The sequence below is a fragment of the Ambystoma mexicanum genome, chromosome 8 (genome assembly GCF_040938575.1).
Source record: "Ambystoma mexicanum isolate Mex_15411 chromosome 8, UKY_AmexF1_1, whole genome shotgun sequence".
Lineage (NCBI taxonomy): Eukaryota > Metazoa > Chordata > Amphibia > Caudata > Ambystomatidae > Ambystoma > Ambystoma mexicanum.
In genome coordinates, this window is record NC_090929.1 from 496,079,496 (window position 1) to 496,096,603 (window position 17,108).

Below are 17,108 nucleotides of genomic sequence, written 5' to 3' on the forward strand. Positions count from 1 at the left end.
GCATTCAAAGAACCAGCGTTATACACCTCATATGGTTGATGTATGCTGTGAATGGATTTTGAAATGAGTTGCTTTCATAAAGTTACTAGAAGGACCACTGGTGCAACTTCCCTGAATATACTGCAATGCATGTGAGGGTCTCAAATTAAATTCAGCCCATCCCCATTTTGACAAGTTTAAAGACAGGTACATTTAATGTGAGGGTATATTAATATTTTGATGACACAAAAATGTATAGTATGTCTGATACTTAGCTACTCACTGTGGATGAAAGTTAGAAAATTAAACAAAAAAACCTAGCCAAATGTAAAGATAAGTAAGCAACACGATACAGAGTACCTGCACTCATCCAGACCACAGCTTTTGCATAGGTACCCTTATTAGTCATACTAAATAACACATACTTACATTTCTATCTTTAAAAACCAACATTGAGCAACATATGGTTAAAAAGGTACATATACAGTCTGACTTACAATACAATTATGAGGTAATTAATGTAATTTCCATACATGAAGCACACACCAAGCAAAATAGAGAAATTATACATAATATAAACAGGACCATTTCGTAATGAGCTTATATACGGTATGGTTTGGGTGACTTCAACACTAGTTTTAAGATTGTGATCACCCATAAATCGTTACAACATCAGTGTATTTAGAAAAATGTTATAGCATCTTCTTGGTGTGCCCTTTAGCTCATTTTACTCATTTTATTCATAAATGTAAACCCTTGCAATGTTCCCTCATTGAGGTGATCAAAACACATCTTTTGAAAAAGGATACCAATAAGCAATCGGGGTCTCTTGTAGAATCCATGTGGTTGTCATGTCACATGTCCATTTATACATTGGTGTATGATGTAGAATATCATTTTTGGATAACTGAGTACAAAGAAACATGACTGGTGCAAGTTCCTAGATTAGTTGTAGTAACAAAATTCATTGGAAAGAAGAACACAAAGATAAACGATTTAAAAAAAGACAGTCATTATTGTAATTTATATAAAAAAGTGGAATGATAAATAAAATTACATGTTGTATTACCGGTATCGCTGGGAAATGACTCCCTTATGACTCTTACAACACATGAGGTATTACTCTAGGGACTGACCTCCAATCTTGCATGAATCTCTATGTTCATGCTCTATAGGCCACAAATGTGTAACATTTATGGAAGTACATTTTTGCTCATCTTTTAAAAGACGTATACAGAGATAGAATCATGCAACAATAAAAAGTGTTGATCAAGGGAGTTTAACGACAAATGGATAGAAGATCAATACAATTATAAGCTAAGGTAATTAAATTAGTTGCTGGACAGTCTCTAAATTGGTTTATTTAACAGCCATGCATTTTTATGTTAGATTCGCCTTGTGACAAACGTATATTTTTTGGGAAAAAAATATAAGAACAATTAGCCGACTATAAAACTATTAGTATAAATCTGACAATTCAAATATAGGGAACAGTACTATGATCCACATTGTAAAAGAATTCCAAAGCAAATCGTAAAACTGTATTAAATCCAACAGATGGAACAGTACTCGCTCATTGCTGGGACTGCGAGAGCAAACGCTGCCACGAAGTACGTGCATAAGCACCACAGCATTCTCAGAACCGAACGTGTAAGACATGCTGCCCTGAAATCTCTTTGCTGAGTTACGCAGAGTGGCAGTGAATCATCTTCTGACATGGAGGCTATTCAAGTGGATTTTTCACGGCAACAGGTATTTTTGATTAAAGGCGGCATCACTTGACAATGATTGCAGGTACACAAAGTGGAACCGTCTTCCATTCGACTGGGGATCTGGGGAGTCTTCGCTATCATCATCTAGAACATTTGTTGTTGGCTTTGTCTTGCAAGCATTTCCTCGTTTGTGTATTCCAGTTCATACATGAACCCCGGACACCGGCCATGATACGTATTAAGATGGATTTCTAGAATCTGGCCTAGTGGACGGATTTTAGGAGGCCACCCTAGTTATAGTGAACATGAAACTCAGAGGTTTGCCAAAACACAGTCAAGGTGCATGGATGAGCAGTTAAGGATTACTCTCACGAGCGTATGAAAGGAGTCAGAGTCCCTCAATGAGGCCCACAAAGTATGGCACACAATAATTCAATTTAGAGAGCAAGTAATAAACAGAGTTATTTATTATAGGCTTTCTGGACACACATGCAAATGAATATCAGGTATAATTATCGCACAATACCCTATGATACAAATAAATACAGTCACCATAGGTTCAAATATATATCGAATGACTTATTGAACAAAGCAGGTAAGTGGATCTGATGTAATAAATGATAGGACAAGATCACAAGTCAATAACCTAACTTAAGCAGTCCAAACCTTAAGAAGAATGGGGGACCTTGTGCCCAAATGTCACATGAGCCACAATGTTTCTCACAAGAATGTTGCCTCTGCAGGCAAGTTGTAATTTACTTGTGTTGGTGATAGTTGAAAATGTTCCTCAACAATTTTACTAAAAGGTAATTGTTTTCTTGTATTTCAGGATATGGACGTTATGAGACAAAGGGACTTATCCCCAATGTTATCCTACGGCGGACAGGCAGAGGGGAAGATAGACTATGGTTATTGCCCCTGCCCGCGGCCCGCACCCCCACCTCTGATTTTCCCAGCAGTCGTGGATTGTCTGGGGGTTACTGGGGCTCGTTCTTATGCCACTGGTTCCAGTGAAAGACGCCCAGGAGTAGCGAGTTCGAGGATTGTTCTGGCTGGGTGCAGGTGCAAGATGCAATCTCTGTCAAAGGAATGGGCTTAGTGTGAATACATCAAATACATTTGGTCAAGGAATAATTGGCTGAATTTGTTTTTGACATGTTGATTATGCCACATATGTGAGGTAGACCTCCCACAACCCACCATTAACCCTATACAATAATGATTACCTAAACCCACCCCCCACATATATATATATGCAGCAGAATTCATTAGAAAGATTGCGAGCAATTATCCTTCGACCAAATCTGAAGCGCAGTAATCTGCCATTCATGAAGAAATGCAAGAAACACTGATACAGAGATCAGGACACTTGACAGGTTGGAGAATGGAGAGTTCCAGCAACTCTCTCTGCACACAGGCGCCAATTGGCATCCTTCCAGAAGCGGTCACAGAAGCTGATCCAGGACAGGATACTTTGAGGCTAGGATGCTAAAATTAGGTGAGAAGGCAACACGTGGCACAAGCTTGCAACTATCAAAGTTCTGGGCTTGAACGCGGAACAGCAAAGATTTGGGGGAGGAAGACAAGAGAGGTGGTCGGTCCACCGGGAAGTCCAGGGACACTTCCGAAGGCTCAGAAGGGCAAGATGCTCAAGAAGGTTGCAAGACTAGTTGGTCCCATTAGTCTAAGGGCTGAAGCCCTGCTTAGGGTCTTCGGAGATCAAGCAGAGGATCAGGCTTCAGCAGGCTGGCAACTGGAAGGGATGCTGGGCCACTTCAGGAGACTTCTTCGGTTCTTCAACAGACTGCTCTTCTTCGATGGATTCTTAGCTCCAACAGTGGCCTGAAGATATGGCTGCAGAGATCCTACTCTTATCTGAAATTCGAGCTGGAAGCAGTCCAGGACCACCAATGGAAAGGATCTGCACCATTCAAACAGCTAGCAGTTGTCCAATCAGGGACAACTACTAGTATCATTTTTGCCCCACACCTAGACTTTCTGGCACCATGAATGTGGAGTAGGGCTAGACAGTCCCACCTCCTTCCTGTGCCACATACTCAAAAGGAGCACTAGCCCGTGGAAGCAGAAGCTTTACCGAGCATGTGCATGACCTTAAAAGGGGCTCCTGATCTGGCAGAGCAGGAAGAAGGCCAAACAACATGACTAAATATGCAAGCAGAAATCTTGTGACATGATCATTTTAGGGCACTAAGCACATTTAGTAGTCATACACTGTAAACATGAATATGCACACTCAAAATAATGCACAAATAGTAAAACTACATGCTGCCACCAGCTTGTTTTTAGGCACATATAAAAGTAACCAAAAATCCCAAGTGTAAAAAGCTAGGGTGATACAAAGGTATCCCCATTGCACTGCACTGTAAAATGCTGGGTGCAATGTTAAAAAGTAAAATAATTCAAAAGTTGAACAGTTTCCCAGTACTGATAGTCTGAAGCTTCCCCACAACAAAGAGGGGAATGAAGCTGGAGGCTTTACTTCCCTTCAAAAAGTCACAACAGGTTCAAAAACAGAGCAAAAAGAATCAGGGTCAAGAGGAAATATGAAGGAAAGTTGCAAAGAGAAATCTTTCTTAACAATTTGTGAAGAATGAAATCTGCAGCAAACAACTGTAGAAAAAAGGCCAAATGCATATATAAATAAAAATCAAAGTTCATGCTGCAATGTCCTTTAAAAAATACAGTTAAGTTAGTCAACTAACTAATTTGAGGAAAGGATGATAAAATCCATAATGAATTTAAAAAACCTACTTAAGTAAAAACATTTTCAAAAAGACACACGTTGCAAAGACATCAATATACAATTTTGTTAAAAAGTTGCACGCAACACATTCAGACTGACCTAAAATACAATTTTTCAATGTGGTTTTCCCATTGAAAAACTGTTCTGTGAATAAGGCATTAAGACCAAAGTTTTTTTTAATGGATTTTAGTGGATGAGCCTTACAGTAAACATTTTCGAATATGATATACTAATGGTGAGAGGAATATAAATTCAATACTTTTTCCTACTATATACTTACCTTTCAGTGTGCCCCACAATTAATAGGCTATACCAATTTGACAAAACCTAAGTTGTAAGACATGTGACGAGACAGAGGGTCTCTTAGGCACCATCAAATTATCCCTACTCACCCAAAACCCCAAGAACTTTGAAAAAGTCCCACTAAAAGAGTGGAATCCTTCTCAGGGATTCCTTATGGCTGCATGTACTTCTGCGGGACAAAGCCCATTAGAAGCAGTGGGACGAGGAGGAACAAAGAACGAAATACACAGAGCAGAACATCACTACTTTTTCTATCTCTAATAAGCAGAAGGGAATAAAGAGAGAAGAGGGATGATGTCTCGAAAGAGGTGGCGGCGGCAGTGGAAGCAGCTGTGGTAGAAGGGGAAGCAAGAGGTGCTGGAGTAATGATGGAAGCAGAGGAAATGGTAGACACAGACAGACAAAAGACAAAGCGGAGAAGGAGAAAACGAGAAACTAAAAAGATGATCACTGAAGTCAGCAAAAGTGGAGAGTGGAGACACCAGAGGTAACCGGAGGGGCGGCTTCCTCTGGGGACGACTACCGGTGGGTTAACAGAACGTGACAAAGTCCCGGCTGGCATACCGTTGCCATGATAAACAGCAGACAGGCACAAAGTGAAGGGGGGATAGAAAGCGGGAGGCACGACTCTCCTGTCTCTCCATTTCCCCACCGGCTGAGGCATACGATGCTGACCCCAAGCCTCACCAAAAACCCCAGACCCCAGCGACGCAACAGTAAAGGACAGCCTAACCAATCTCCGACTCGGGAGGACACTGGCAAAGCAGCCTTGTGCCGGTATCAGCAACCGGCAGGCGTGTGGTACCTGAAGGGGGGGCAGGAGATTAACAGGCTGAAGGGAAAGTAGATAAGATACGGCAGACAGTAGAAAACGTTTCAGATGAGGGAAGTTTTACCAGCTCGTGCCAGCAACGTCAAACAGGGTGAGGATCACCCAAGAATCAACTCGGAAGACTCAGGCTTCCATAAATGGCACAAGCAGCACCAGTCTTTAGAACTACTAGGACATCTCACAATGGGACACGGAGTACAGTTGGGAACGGGAATGGATATAACTGCTTGGAGAAAAATGTAAGGTACGTGGAAAGGGCTATGGGATAGATAGTCACTAATATGTTCGGAAAGACTTAAACAGTCATACAACAACCAAGGAAACATGAGCTACTACTGATTGGAGTGGAGTATGCGCTCCCCGGTCACAAGGCCACTCTTCCTCGTCCCAGTAACCCCAAGTAGACAAAATTACCAATGTTAGGCAGAATATGGGGCAGGCCACGACATAGACATGGGGCCTCATTACAAGTAGTGCGGAATGGGTTTAAGGGTGCCGGTAATGGTGCCGGCGCCATTAAACCCACTCCGCACTATTACGAGGTCCCCTCGCGGGACCCACTCTGGACATCTGTTTTTTCCAGACGTCCATAGCGGTTCCCGCGAGGGGACCAGGGAGCTAACAACGGGCCCGTTTGTAATGGGCCGTTGTTAGCTCCCTCCACATTCCCATTGAGCCCTATGGGGGCTCGAATGGGAATGGGGAAGGACCGGGCCCGCGTTCCTTGAAGGAGGAAATACCGGGCCCTCCATTCTCGGAATGGGGTATTTCCCCATTCAGGGAACCCGGACCCGGACACGATTTTGGAGGCAGCCATGCCCTTTTTAAGGGCATGGCTGCCTCCAAAGTCATAATGAGGCCAATAGAATACCTAAGTTATATAACTGTTTAAGTATAACAAGACTGTGGGTTACATAAACACAACTAACCCCACCAAGTGTACTCCACGAGAGGGAAGTAACATTCAGCATACAAAAACCAACCTAAGGCAAGTCCAAGGAAGGGGACCCCTTGGCAAAAGAATACGTATTACACCATACTGACATAGTCTCTCCTGGCATTTACATACACTTTTAAGGGGAGGAAAGCCACTTCCTCTGACAGAAGTGAAGGCCAAGAAGTAGGCCAATATTGTTTTTGAGTCGCTGTCCACACCTTAGGACACTACATAACCTAGGTGGCGAAAGGCTAAAGGAAAGCAGCTACATACCTTTAATTTTTCCCTTTGGTATTTTTGGAAGCACTGTTGAACGCGAGGGTCAGGTTAGGTTTAGGATGCAGGACGGTGAACTTTAGTTCGGACATCTTGACAACGACTGGTCTAATTGTTAATTTTGTTTAGGTAGGGAAACCGCCCATAGATTTAGGGTTAGTGAGGCCTTTTTTTCTTCCCGATATTATTTTTTTTAAAAAGCATTCTTGTGAAAACGACTACACTGTGTCCATCTCGTTGTTCTTATATCTCACAGACAATAAATGGTATATGCACTGAAAAATCCCCCAAAAGCAGAAGAAAAACACTGCACAAAAGCTGTTCCAATCAAAACCAGATGGTGGAAAAACAGGAACTTCTTGTTGGATTAGTGTCAGGTGTGGTAAGCGAGAGCAAAGGGGCCAAATTGATGCACATCAGTGATCATTTTAAAATGTTCTACGTACAGCATTTTAAATTTAATAAAAGCAGCCAATAGTGAGCCTGCCAGTAAAAATAAAGTTCCTAGAAATAGGTTAGTACATTAGTTACAATATTTTTTAAACTAGTTACATTTCACACAAAAAATAAAAATAAAATCCATTTGACATCCAACCTAAGAATACCAGTGGATATTTTTAAGAAATCCGTTTTGAGCCAAAAGAGCAACATTTCACCCATCAGGAAAATGGTAGGCATTTTTAGCATTCACCTAAATGACATCAGTCACAGGAATCTGCACAAAGATTCGTATTACCAGCACGTCATTTTAGAAACCCAACGTTGCAGTTTAAAAGAATCCATCTCTGCGTTCCACATCCAAACACATCCGTGGCATTACTGTACTTTAAAAAAGATGCGGTAGGTGTCAAAAACGTTCTTTGTTCACAAAAGGATTAGTGGCAATGGCAAACTGATCCCAGCAACAAAAATATAATGGATTAAGTAATTAAGAAACTGTGAGCCAACACAGTAACAACTTTGTGCCTTTTATTTGGAAGGACATAGTTATATTCCTCTCTGACACTGACAGACCGCTACACAAGTCAACAAGTAAATCTTTATTCTTATTGGCCGAACTCACCATGAGAAAAATCCAGGCTGGGATTAGCATTAGAACACCGGCTGCGCTGGTGTAGAACTGCAACTCAGTGGGGCTAAAGAAAGAAGGCAAATTACAGGATTAAATGAAAACAAGAGAAAGGGAATGACAAAGTCATTTTTAACACCAATATTTCAACCATTTAAATTTAAGCAAAAAACATTTTAGTGTAGTGAAAATGCACCAACGTGCAATTTGTCTGTACTGATGCTGCCTTCAATCTCCTGATGAATCTATATCCTGAATGTTCAATTAAGACAAGGTCTTGCACTAAAAGGAAAAGGACCTTTTCACATGCCCTGCTCTCGTGGGACAATCCATGTAAGAAAACAGCAACGAGAGCCGGCACCACTAAGGGATCAGCTGAGGGCCCAGTCCCCAATCAGGGATCGGCTGAGTAATTGTAATTGTTTATTCATTTATAGTGCGCACCGGGTACGTGGGCATCTGGGCGCAGAGCAAGTTACAATGTTACATATGGCAGCACAGCAAGGTACATAAAGAGATAATAGTCGGATATATACAGATATGTACAAGATAAAGCATGTTACAATGTTACATATGATATCACAGCAAAGTACAGAAAGATATGATAGGGGGATATATACAGATATGTACAAGATAATGTGGCTGTAATGGGCATATATACAGTGGTGTCCTAGGTTGCGGTTTCCAATAATTGACAAGATTAAAGTGAGCAGTAGCAGGAAACAGGCCAGGGTCATTGGTCTAAGGATTGTAGCCACTTCTTGGCATTAGACTTGAAGCAATGGAAGGGAGATATGGCTCTTATAGAGTCGAGGATAGAGTTCCAAAGTTGCGCTGCCAGGACTGGGAAACTGGCGCCTCCTGTTTTTCTGAGCTTGAGCTTGAGTATTCTGAGACTGTTGGATTGTGCTGTTCTGATAGGGCGTGTGGTGGTGTGTTTGGTGAATCTGTCGGTGAGGTATAGGGGAGCCTTGTTGGATAGACATTTATGAGTGAGGTTGAGTGTTTTGAGATTGATTCTATCACCAATCAGGGATCGGCTGAGGGCCCCGTCACCACTAAGGGATCGGCTGAGGGCCACCCATCACCAATAAGGGATCGACTGAGGGCCCCCGTCACCAATAAGGGATCAGCTGAGGGCCCTGTCACCTATAAAGGATCGGCTGAGCACCATGAGACTAGGGGGGGAAACGTGTGTGTCCCGCCACCATGGAAAAGGGTGGGTGCCACATCATCACGGGAAAGGGTGGGCAAGTTGCCACCATGGGGAAGTGTGCCATTCTCACCATCAAGCAGACCATCTTCAGGAGCCTCAGGCCCTGCACACTCCTGGGCCTCTCTGCTGTGCCAGGCTTCTCTGCTCCTTCCTCTCAGACTCTTCCTGACACTGCCACTTCCCTTTTCTTTGATGTGGTCAATCAGCTTTTATATAGTGCATGAATTAGGTACCAACTTACTAAACAGCTGACAGTTTGTCTACCATGATCTTATTGGACATGAAGCTTTGTAGTCTGGAGTTGTGGACAGAAAATATTTAAAAAGCTGTGTGGCCATTTTGGAATCAGTCAAGTGTTTGGTGAGCCAACAGCCTGTTTTTCTCGCGTCCTGGTGTTCAGTAATATTTACTGGTAAGCGGTTAATGCTGTGGGATTGTTGATTTGGAGCCTCTTTCTGCCTTTTCCCTTGTGGGTTTTATTTTTACTTTTAGTGCCTTCGGAGGTCTGTTATTTGTGTTGCTTATGAATGAGAGTCGGGGGAGGGAGTGAGAGGGATGAGGGAAGTTTCTCAAATGTGGTTTACAACTTGAGTGGTGAGGAGGCACTTTAAATGAAAGGGTTGCAAGGATGTGGCCCAGCCAGTGCGACTTGTTCTTGGGGTGCTTTTTGTGTTCCCCCCAGTGATGAGGGAAGACTGTACCATTGACATAGGAGTGTGTGCTAGGTGGTTGAGGGAGCTGCCAGGGTGGGGCTCGCCTGTGGCACAGAGAAGAGTCCGGTCTGGGGTTTATTTATATTTGATTTACTGTACATTTGTATGGCACCTATAGACAAGTGTTTCCAGGTGCCACAAGATAATTGGGGGAGGAGCTTGGGGGGGAGATGGCAGAGGAGAAGAAATAACAGTAAATGGTCCTACTAGGCCATGTGACATTCAGGCCATGCAAGTGCAGTGACAATAAGTGCAGGTGGAGGGGGCAGGTCAGGGTTGTCTTGTATCCCAATGCAAGCTAAACGGTAAAGTGGTCCTATTGAACTGAATGGGATATACAATGTCCCTGCTTTCTAACTTCACTGCCCCCCAATGTTCACGTGGGTTCAGGGCACAGACTCATTCACAAACTGCTTTCATGCTTACGCAATTAGTGGGAGAAAAGTTGTACTTTTGAATGGCAGTTAATGAAGCATCATGTGTGCCACAGCCTGTAGTTAAAGTGTAATGAAGTAACTGGGGCTATTTTACGCAAAATTAGCACTGTTGCAATTTGTACCAGTTTTACTTCTTGTATAATAGAGAATATTGGTTTTGAACCAACCCATATGGCAGGAAGAATTTTGTACTGGGGCAAAAGCAAGCAGCCAGAATGTACAGGGGTTTGCCTTATGTAACAAAAATGGAGCAAATAATTTTTCGCAAACCAATTTCGATAGATGGGGTAATGTGGTTTTGCTCTGTTCACAATCGGAAACCGCAAAAGATGAAAAAGGTTTCTTCCCTTGTTTTTTGGACGGCATCATGTAATATAGTCTAGACTAAATTCACCTGAAACACTGCTTGTACCATTCCTCGGTATGTAATCAGAAAAAAAAAATGTAGACATGCTCATGGGATTTTATTTCTTTTTTGTAGCACTGCAACTTTACAGACTATTCCTCACAGTCTTGCTTGTGTGAAGTGAAGAAATTCTTCTACTTTACAGTATTTGGTAGTTAATGAACACATTTGCATTAAAGAGCAAATTACTTGGCTTCAGTAATTTTCTTTCTGGTGGACACATGGTACCTCCCACAGTTTCCTCATCTTTGATAGATCACAATCGATGGAGTACCAGAAACATTTGTCCGTCAGCAGGTGCTGGTGCTCGTGGTGTGGCGGTGTCATTGGCATGCAAGTACAGAGCCATTGGCGCCATTTTCCTCAGTTTCATCTTTTTTTCACACTGGCAAGGCAAGATGGCGAACATGTTCATTTGTAAATGTGGGTAGAAGATAATTCCCTTAGCGAGGTAGATGAAGGGCAATGAGCAATCCGTGGGAGGAATTTTGTCCACCAGAAAGAACATTACAGAAGTAATTTCCTCTAATGGACACATTCCTCCAACAGATTCAGGAACTTTGAAAGACTCCTAAATCCGTATGGTATCCAAGGAGGGGGTGTATGGGTGGGCGTGGTGGCGATATGCAATCTGTTTAAATTAGAATTGTCCAAAGACTTATTTTCCTGCAGCAACATCATCCTTGAAAGCTGTATTTAGCAGGAAATGCTTATTAAAGGAGTGAAGAAATACCCAAATAATCGCGTGGCATACATCTGCCACAGGCACCCGTCTTTGTAGAATGTTGCTCCTAAACCGCCCGGGGAATGGGGTCTTATGCCGTCTAGCATTTGTTTTTCCGGAAACACCATAGCATGAGGTAATGCAGATTACCCAACGCGAAATTGTTCTTTTAGAGACTGCTTGCCCTTTCTTAGGACCACCATAATTCACAAACAGCTGGTCATCCTTCCTAAAGTCTTTTGCTCTGTTCAAATAAAACTTCAACATAGTCATACGATCCAATATCTAATCTTTCCTCTGCTTTAGATGGTTGAGGAGCTGGAAAAAACACAGGTAAACAAACCTTTATGGTTAGGTGAAATTCTGACAGCACGATGGTTTTGTTCGCAATTAAATGGGTTTTTTGGGGGGAAATGGATACATTTGTGTGATCTATAAAGCCTGAATTTCTGAATCTCTAACCGATATTAGAAAGTGGAAGGATAGCTCAGGGGCAACACGTTTGTCTCACTATGTCTTAAGTTAGTTAGAAGCCTGGAGGAGCCACATCTTCTTGCTCTTCGAAAATGCTGTCAAGTGTAATCATTGACACGCCGTCTCTGGTCTTATAGATCGAACTGCCTGGCTCTGACACAGTTTCTTCAATCAGCCTCCTAACAGGACCGTTCTCTGTCGACACTGTCAGAGCTAATAGCAGCGTAGGTGTCTGAGAGGCCTAAGACGTCGGAGGTACTGGCGCTTTTCATATTTTTTGTTCTGGTACCCAAACTCTAAGGAGTGCAGCAGTGGTGTGAGCACTTTCAGTTTTTAGTCCCCTGATGAAAGTGTCTTTTGCACACTTTGCAGAACTTGTTGGAATATTTTTTCCATGGAAGTCCTATATGCCTCCTATTCCTCCCTTGAGGATGATGTCTTGTGAACTCTGGCCTACATGGCTCCTTGGTCCTCGAACAGTGCTTCTTGTGCTTCCTCGAGAGGATGGAGAATGGTGTTTCCAAGATGACGAGCGTGTCCTTGAATAGTGGTGTCGCTCTAGAATCACAATCTGAGGAGTATGGGGTCCGAGACCGCTTTCTTGTAGGCGCTTTTTTCAGTTTATTGACCATCGATTTTAACGGGTCGAATTTGACAAGGCCATAAGCAGCCTTGCAAGCTGTTATTTTACTGCATTCGGCATCGTGCAACAGGATTCACACTACTTCGTATTATGCTCTTTTCCTGAGCAGAAAAGACATGAGGAGTTGGGGATCCATTGCAGACTAAGACCGAGGTTATGTTTGGCAGACTTTGAAGCCAGATTTTTTTAGAAGTCATGATGAAAAATGCTTATTTTCTGACGAGTAACTGTATCACGCTCTGATACGTTGCTGTGGAAAAAGAAACTAGGGAAAATGGCGCTGACTGCTCTGTACTTGCACTCCGATGACGCTGACTGAAAAAATATTCTGGTGCCAACTTTGCCTACTGGAATATTTCAAAGATAAGGAATGCGTCAACTAGAATTTAATGTCTTGGATCAGTGCTTTGCAGCTACACATTCCAATAAGCTCAGACATTGGGGTAAGCAAAGCTTGGCCTACAGATTCTAGGGCAAAAGAGTGTGTTCACATACATCATCCACCTTATGCCACATTCCACTGGCCCCAAAGTCCAAGTGATGTGGGAGATTATACACCCAGTACACATTACTTTAAAGGTATCAGAGCCCAGTGGTTTGTAGCAGTGATATAGGTTATGTTAGAAGGCTTTTATACTGCCCGTATTCACTACTGTTGTGGTCTCAGAGAGCCTAGCTTATATCTGTAAATTGGCATAATGTGATAATGTGCCCCAGGCCAGGGTACTCCAACCTTAGTCTGCAGAGAAAAAGGAGTGGTGAGAAGATAAGCAAACAGGAAAGTGGGTGAAACACCACAGACCAGAGGGTAGGACAGCGGAGAGGGTAGGGGCGAGTCATCATGCTGGCGAGTGTTTGAAACAGTGTTAGTCCCATTACTTAGAGGCCCCACGTAAAGGTAGCAGGATCACTGATGTGTTTTGAGTCTCACTACTAAGTATGAAGTCAGATTATCAAACGGTTCTCGAAGTAAAAACTGCTTTGTGTGGGCCCACAGATGTGCTCAAGTAGTCCATCTAGGTAAGAAATTTCAATGTATCTTAAATGTTCCAGAGGACTAGCGTGTTTAATAATTGTATTGTATGGAGGGTTATGGGGAGTTTCATTTGCTTATTTGTAATGCTATCATTTAGATTGGTATTCAATGAACAAGGAATGTACTTCAAATACCCTTTTAGCGCAACCCGCTGTTTAGTATTCGTTAAGTTTGCTTCACAAAGACATTCGAAAATGGCTTTTCCTTCAACATGCGACCACTACGATGCAAAGTATTCCTTCCGAAAATTTAAACCGCTTGCGCACCGGGTTTCTCATTCATTAGAAACACACTGGTCACGTTTGCAGCTCTCCCAACAGCGCGGAATACACAGTCTTCTGCCTTCCAAGTTAAGGGTCCAACTCCTGCCTCTCAGGCACTCCTGTGTCAACCTTGGGACACAGGGGAACGAGCATCTTTAACACCATGGTAAGGGGCAACCTCTCCACACGGCTCCCTTCACATCTTTCAGTTTGCTGCACGGAGCCTCCGCTCCTATAATTCCCTGCTGCTTTCGTACAATTCGTTTTCCCAGTCGCTCTCCCAGAGGCTCTCGTTATTTGCCACGTATCGCACACTTTGGTTAAGCAGCGTGCTGCAAGGCCTGTCTTTTATGGCCAGTCTCTTGGTGACTGTTGCGATACATCACCCAGCTCCAACTAACCAAATTTAAACAGCTCGGAAAAGGGAAACAAAATATCAACTGCAAGAGAAACATATGCCCAGGCACTCTTGCCCCTATAGTGAAACTCAAAAGCTGACATCCATGAATATACGCACAGTAATTGAACATATATCTTAAAGTGAAATATACAAATGTAGGTCAATTGCCCTTACCCTTCAAAGAAAGTGCAGAAGACAAAATAGCACCAGAAAAATATCCTGATAGAAGAAGTTTTAATAAATATTCGGCAAAGTATAAAAGGGGCTCCCCTTTTAAACTCAATCCTTCAATACAAAAACCCAATACGCGAAAAGTGCTTGTGGTCTTATAGGTAAGCGTCTGCACTGGGAACATGACAAACTGAGTAAAGTCCTGGTAGCCAAACACTTGAGCAAGCATGCCAATATAAAAAAAATAAAAGGGGTTACGTCCGCCCTCTGAAAAAAGTTAGGCTACCCACCAACATGTGTTCTTTACGTGTGCCCTGAAAAGCAGCCCAATTAGGGGAAAATAACTGCACTAGTGTTCAGGATTGCAAAGTCTCTTGCCACATCCTGGGAAAGTAATTATGACTTACCTAACCACTCATCATGTCCCCCCTGCTCACACCATGTCTGGCTTTCAACGATACTCTTCTTTATAAAGATAACTTGAGAAGTACACATACTATAGTGTCACTCAAATATATAAATCCTTATAAAACTGTTAGGCAAAAAAGTGTACAATTGTGGCATTATTCCCGCCAACTTCACTAGGAGACTACAAATATCATAATGCAATTCAGCAAAAGGCAAACAAATTGTCTCCGAACTCTAAGAGAGCACTTGGAGCATAGAAGATCATTACATCATATTGGAGCATATAATGTACAAGCAGGTGTACCCCGTACTTTGCACAGTAATTCCTACTTCAGTCCTAGTCTGATGTTTATTCAAGAAACGAATATAGATGATATTGCATTGTGGTTTGCGTTACCTGAATGACAATGCGTGGAGGTGACCACGCGTTGTTCCTTATGGTGAGTTTGATTTGTCCCAGCAGGCCCTTCTGACTACTACTGTGTTTGAGAATTGTATTGTGTGGAGGGTTATGGGGAGTTTCATTTGTACCGGCCATCATTGGTACACTATTATCACTAAACCAATGCTTCTTTGTAGACAATATTACTAGTCTTACCTGTAGGAGCTAGTGTGAACAAATTGTCTTTGTTTCCAACTCTGGAGTAAGCCACATGAAGTGGACCATGACAAAAGCATGAATCCCGCAAATTGATTCCAGCTACTATGAATTGGAGCGTTGAGATTGCACAGTAACATCATTGGTGTCCCAATCTAAAGCCGAGTCAACAACAACCTCAACATGAGTGCTGTACGTCTACGGCTGAAGCGCGTAAGCTTGGAGTGCCATACCCATACGTGTACAGCTGAAGCATGTAAGCTTCAATGGCATACATTCATCAACTTCCGTGGGAAATGAAGATCCTGTAATTATCATGAGATTTGCCAAGATGTGATAGACAACATCATTGGGGACACTATTGAAGAGACATGCACCCTTTCTCGTCACCCGCATTATTGCAAAAGCACGGTTTACTCCAAAACCACTGTTTTGTGTCACCTGCATGACTTCAAAAGTGAATGCTGCTAATAGTGTGGAAAGTTTAGGTACAATGAACTGCTAAAGTTTACGTAGAACTATGGCAGATCTACGGCTCGAGCGATGCAACATTCATTCATCGACTGTTTTTTCTTCGCTGAGTTTTTTTTGCAGCAGATATTTGTCAGCAAAAATGTATCAAAAAATATGGGGGAGGAGGCTCAAGGGATATAAGGGGTAGGGGGTGTGTGGAATAGGTTGTAAATAGCTGGGAAGGGGTGGTTGGAGGGGACCCCTCCAAAAAGGATTTTGCAGCAAAAGAAAATAATCAGTGGCTAAAAACTCAGCAGAAAAAGAAAAAAAGGGGGCGATGGAATAACCTAGAAATGCACAAAGAGCCATATGGCAGGGGTAAGCATTGACACATTTATATTTTAGACTTTTTACATTGTCTACACTATGGAACCTACCTACATGCCCAATGCCACATGCCAAATTTCAGGTTTGTAGCATGTTGGGAAGTATGCTGAACATTTCTAACAGACACACACACACATATCCACAAATTTCCCACATATAACACAACAGGTTATTCTAAAACTAAGAAAACACATGGCATCCAGGACTGTAGACTGTCTTCTATCCGTGCAGTAAATGGGACGGACCCTGCCTACCTTCAAAGCAAGGAAGGGGCCGGCCACAGGTCATGTTGCTTTAAGTGATCTTGTAACTCAGGTCGCCAGCCGCTTCCTCACTTTGAAGCTAAGCAGGGTCGGTCCTGATTACTGCATGGATGGGAATCCCGGATGCCTATCGTGTCACTGGACATGGCCAGTGATTTTTCACCCCAACGTCACTGTAGCAGTAAAGATATCTTTAAAAAAAAAACGTTCTCTATAGCCGTGGGTAAAGAACTACAGATACCCTTGGATATCCGTAATCCTTTTGTAGCCCCGGCTATCGGGGAAAAACAGTAACAACAAAAAAGGCTTTACTGCTCTTTCAAACCCTCACCAAATGCCTCCAACAGCTATACCAGGTTTCCCACTTCCCTGATGGCCTGCTAACCTCCCCTGCTCTCGCCCCAGTGGTGGAGGCATGTTTTGGTGCCAGGGAGGGGTCATGAGGGTTTCTTGGGTCACCGGTCAATGGCTTATTAGGCATAAATATCATTAATTTGAGAACTAGTGTGCATATGCTGGAGAACATGCTGTATGGTGAGAATGAAATCTGTGAATTCATTGTTCGTATTTTTCTGTTATGCTATCTGTTGTGAAATTAAAAATTAAAGTAATTTGTAATTATGTTACTTTGCATTTCTCCTGCA

The 17,108-nt window shown here is 42.6% G+C and overlaps 1 protein-coding gene across 2 annotated transcripts in view; it reads right to left on the minus strand.

The window, feature by feature from the left end:
- Positions 1 to 17,108, minus strand: part of LOC138472141 (solute carrier family 35 member E2A-like) — a 729,883-nt gene that overhangs the window by 280,758 nt on the left and 432,017 nt on the right. For both annotated transcript variants that reach the window (XM_069610153.1, XM_069610154.1), the window contains exon 7: positions 7,867 to 7,939. In XM_069610153.1, coding sequence (XP_069466254.1) covers positions 7,867 to 7,939 — 73 coding nt within the window. The remainder of the gene's footprint in view (positions 1 to 7,866; positions 7,940 to 17,108) is intronic.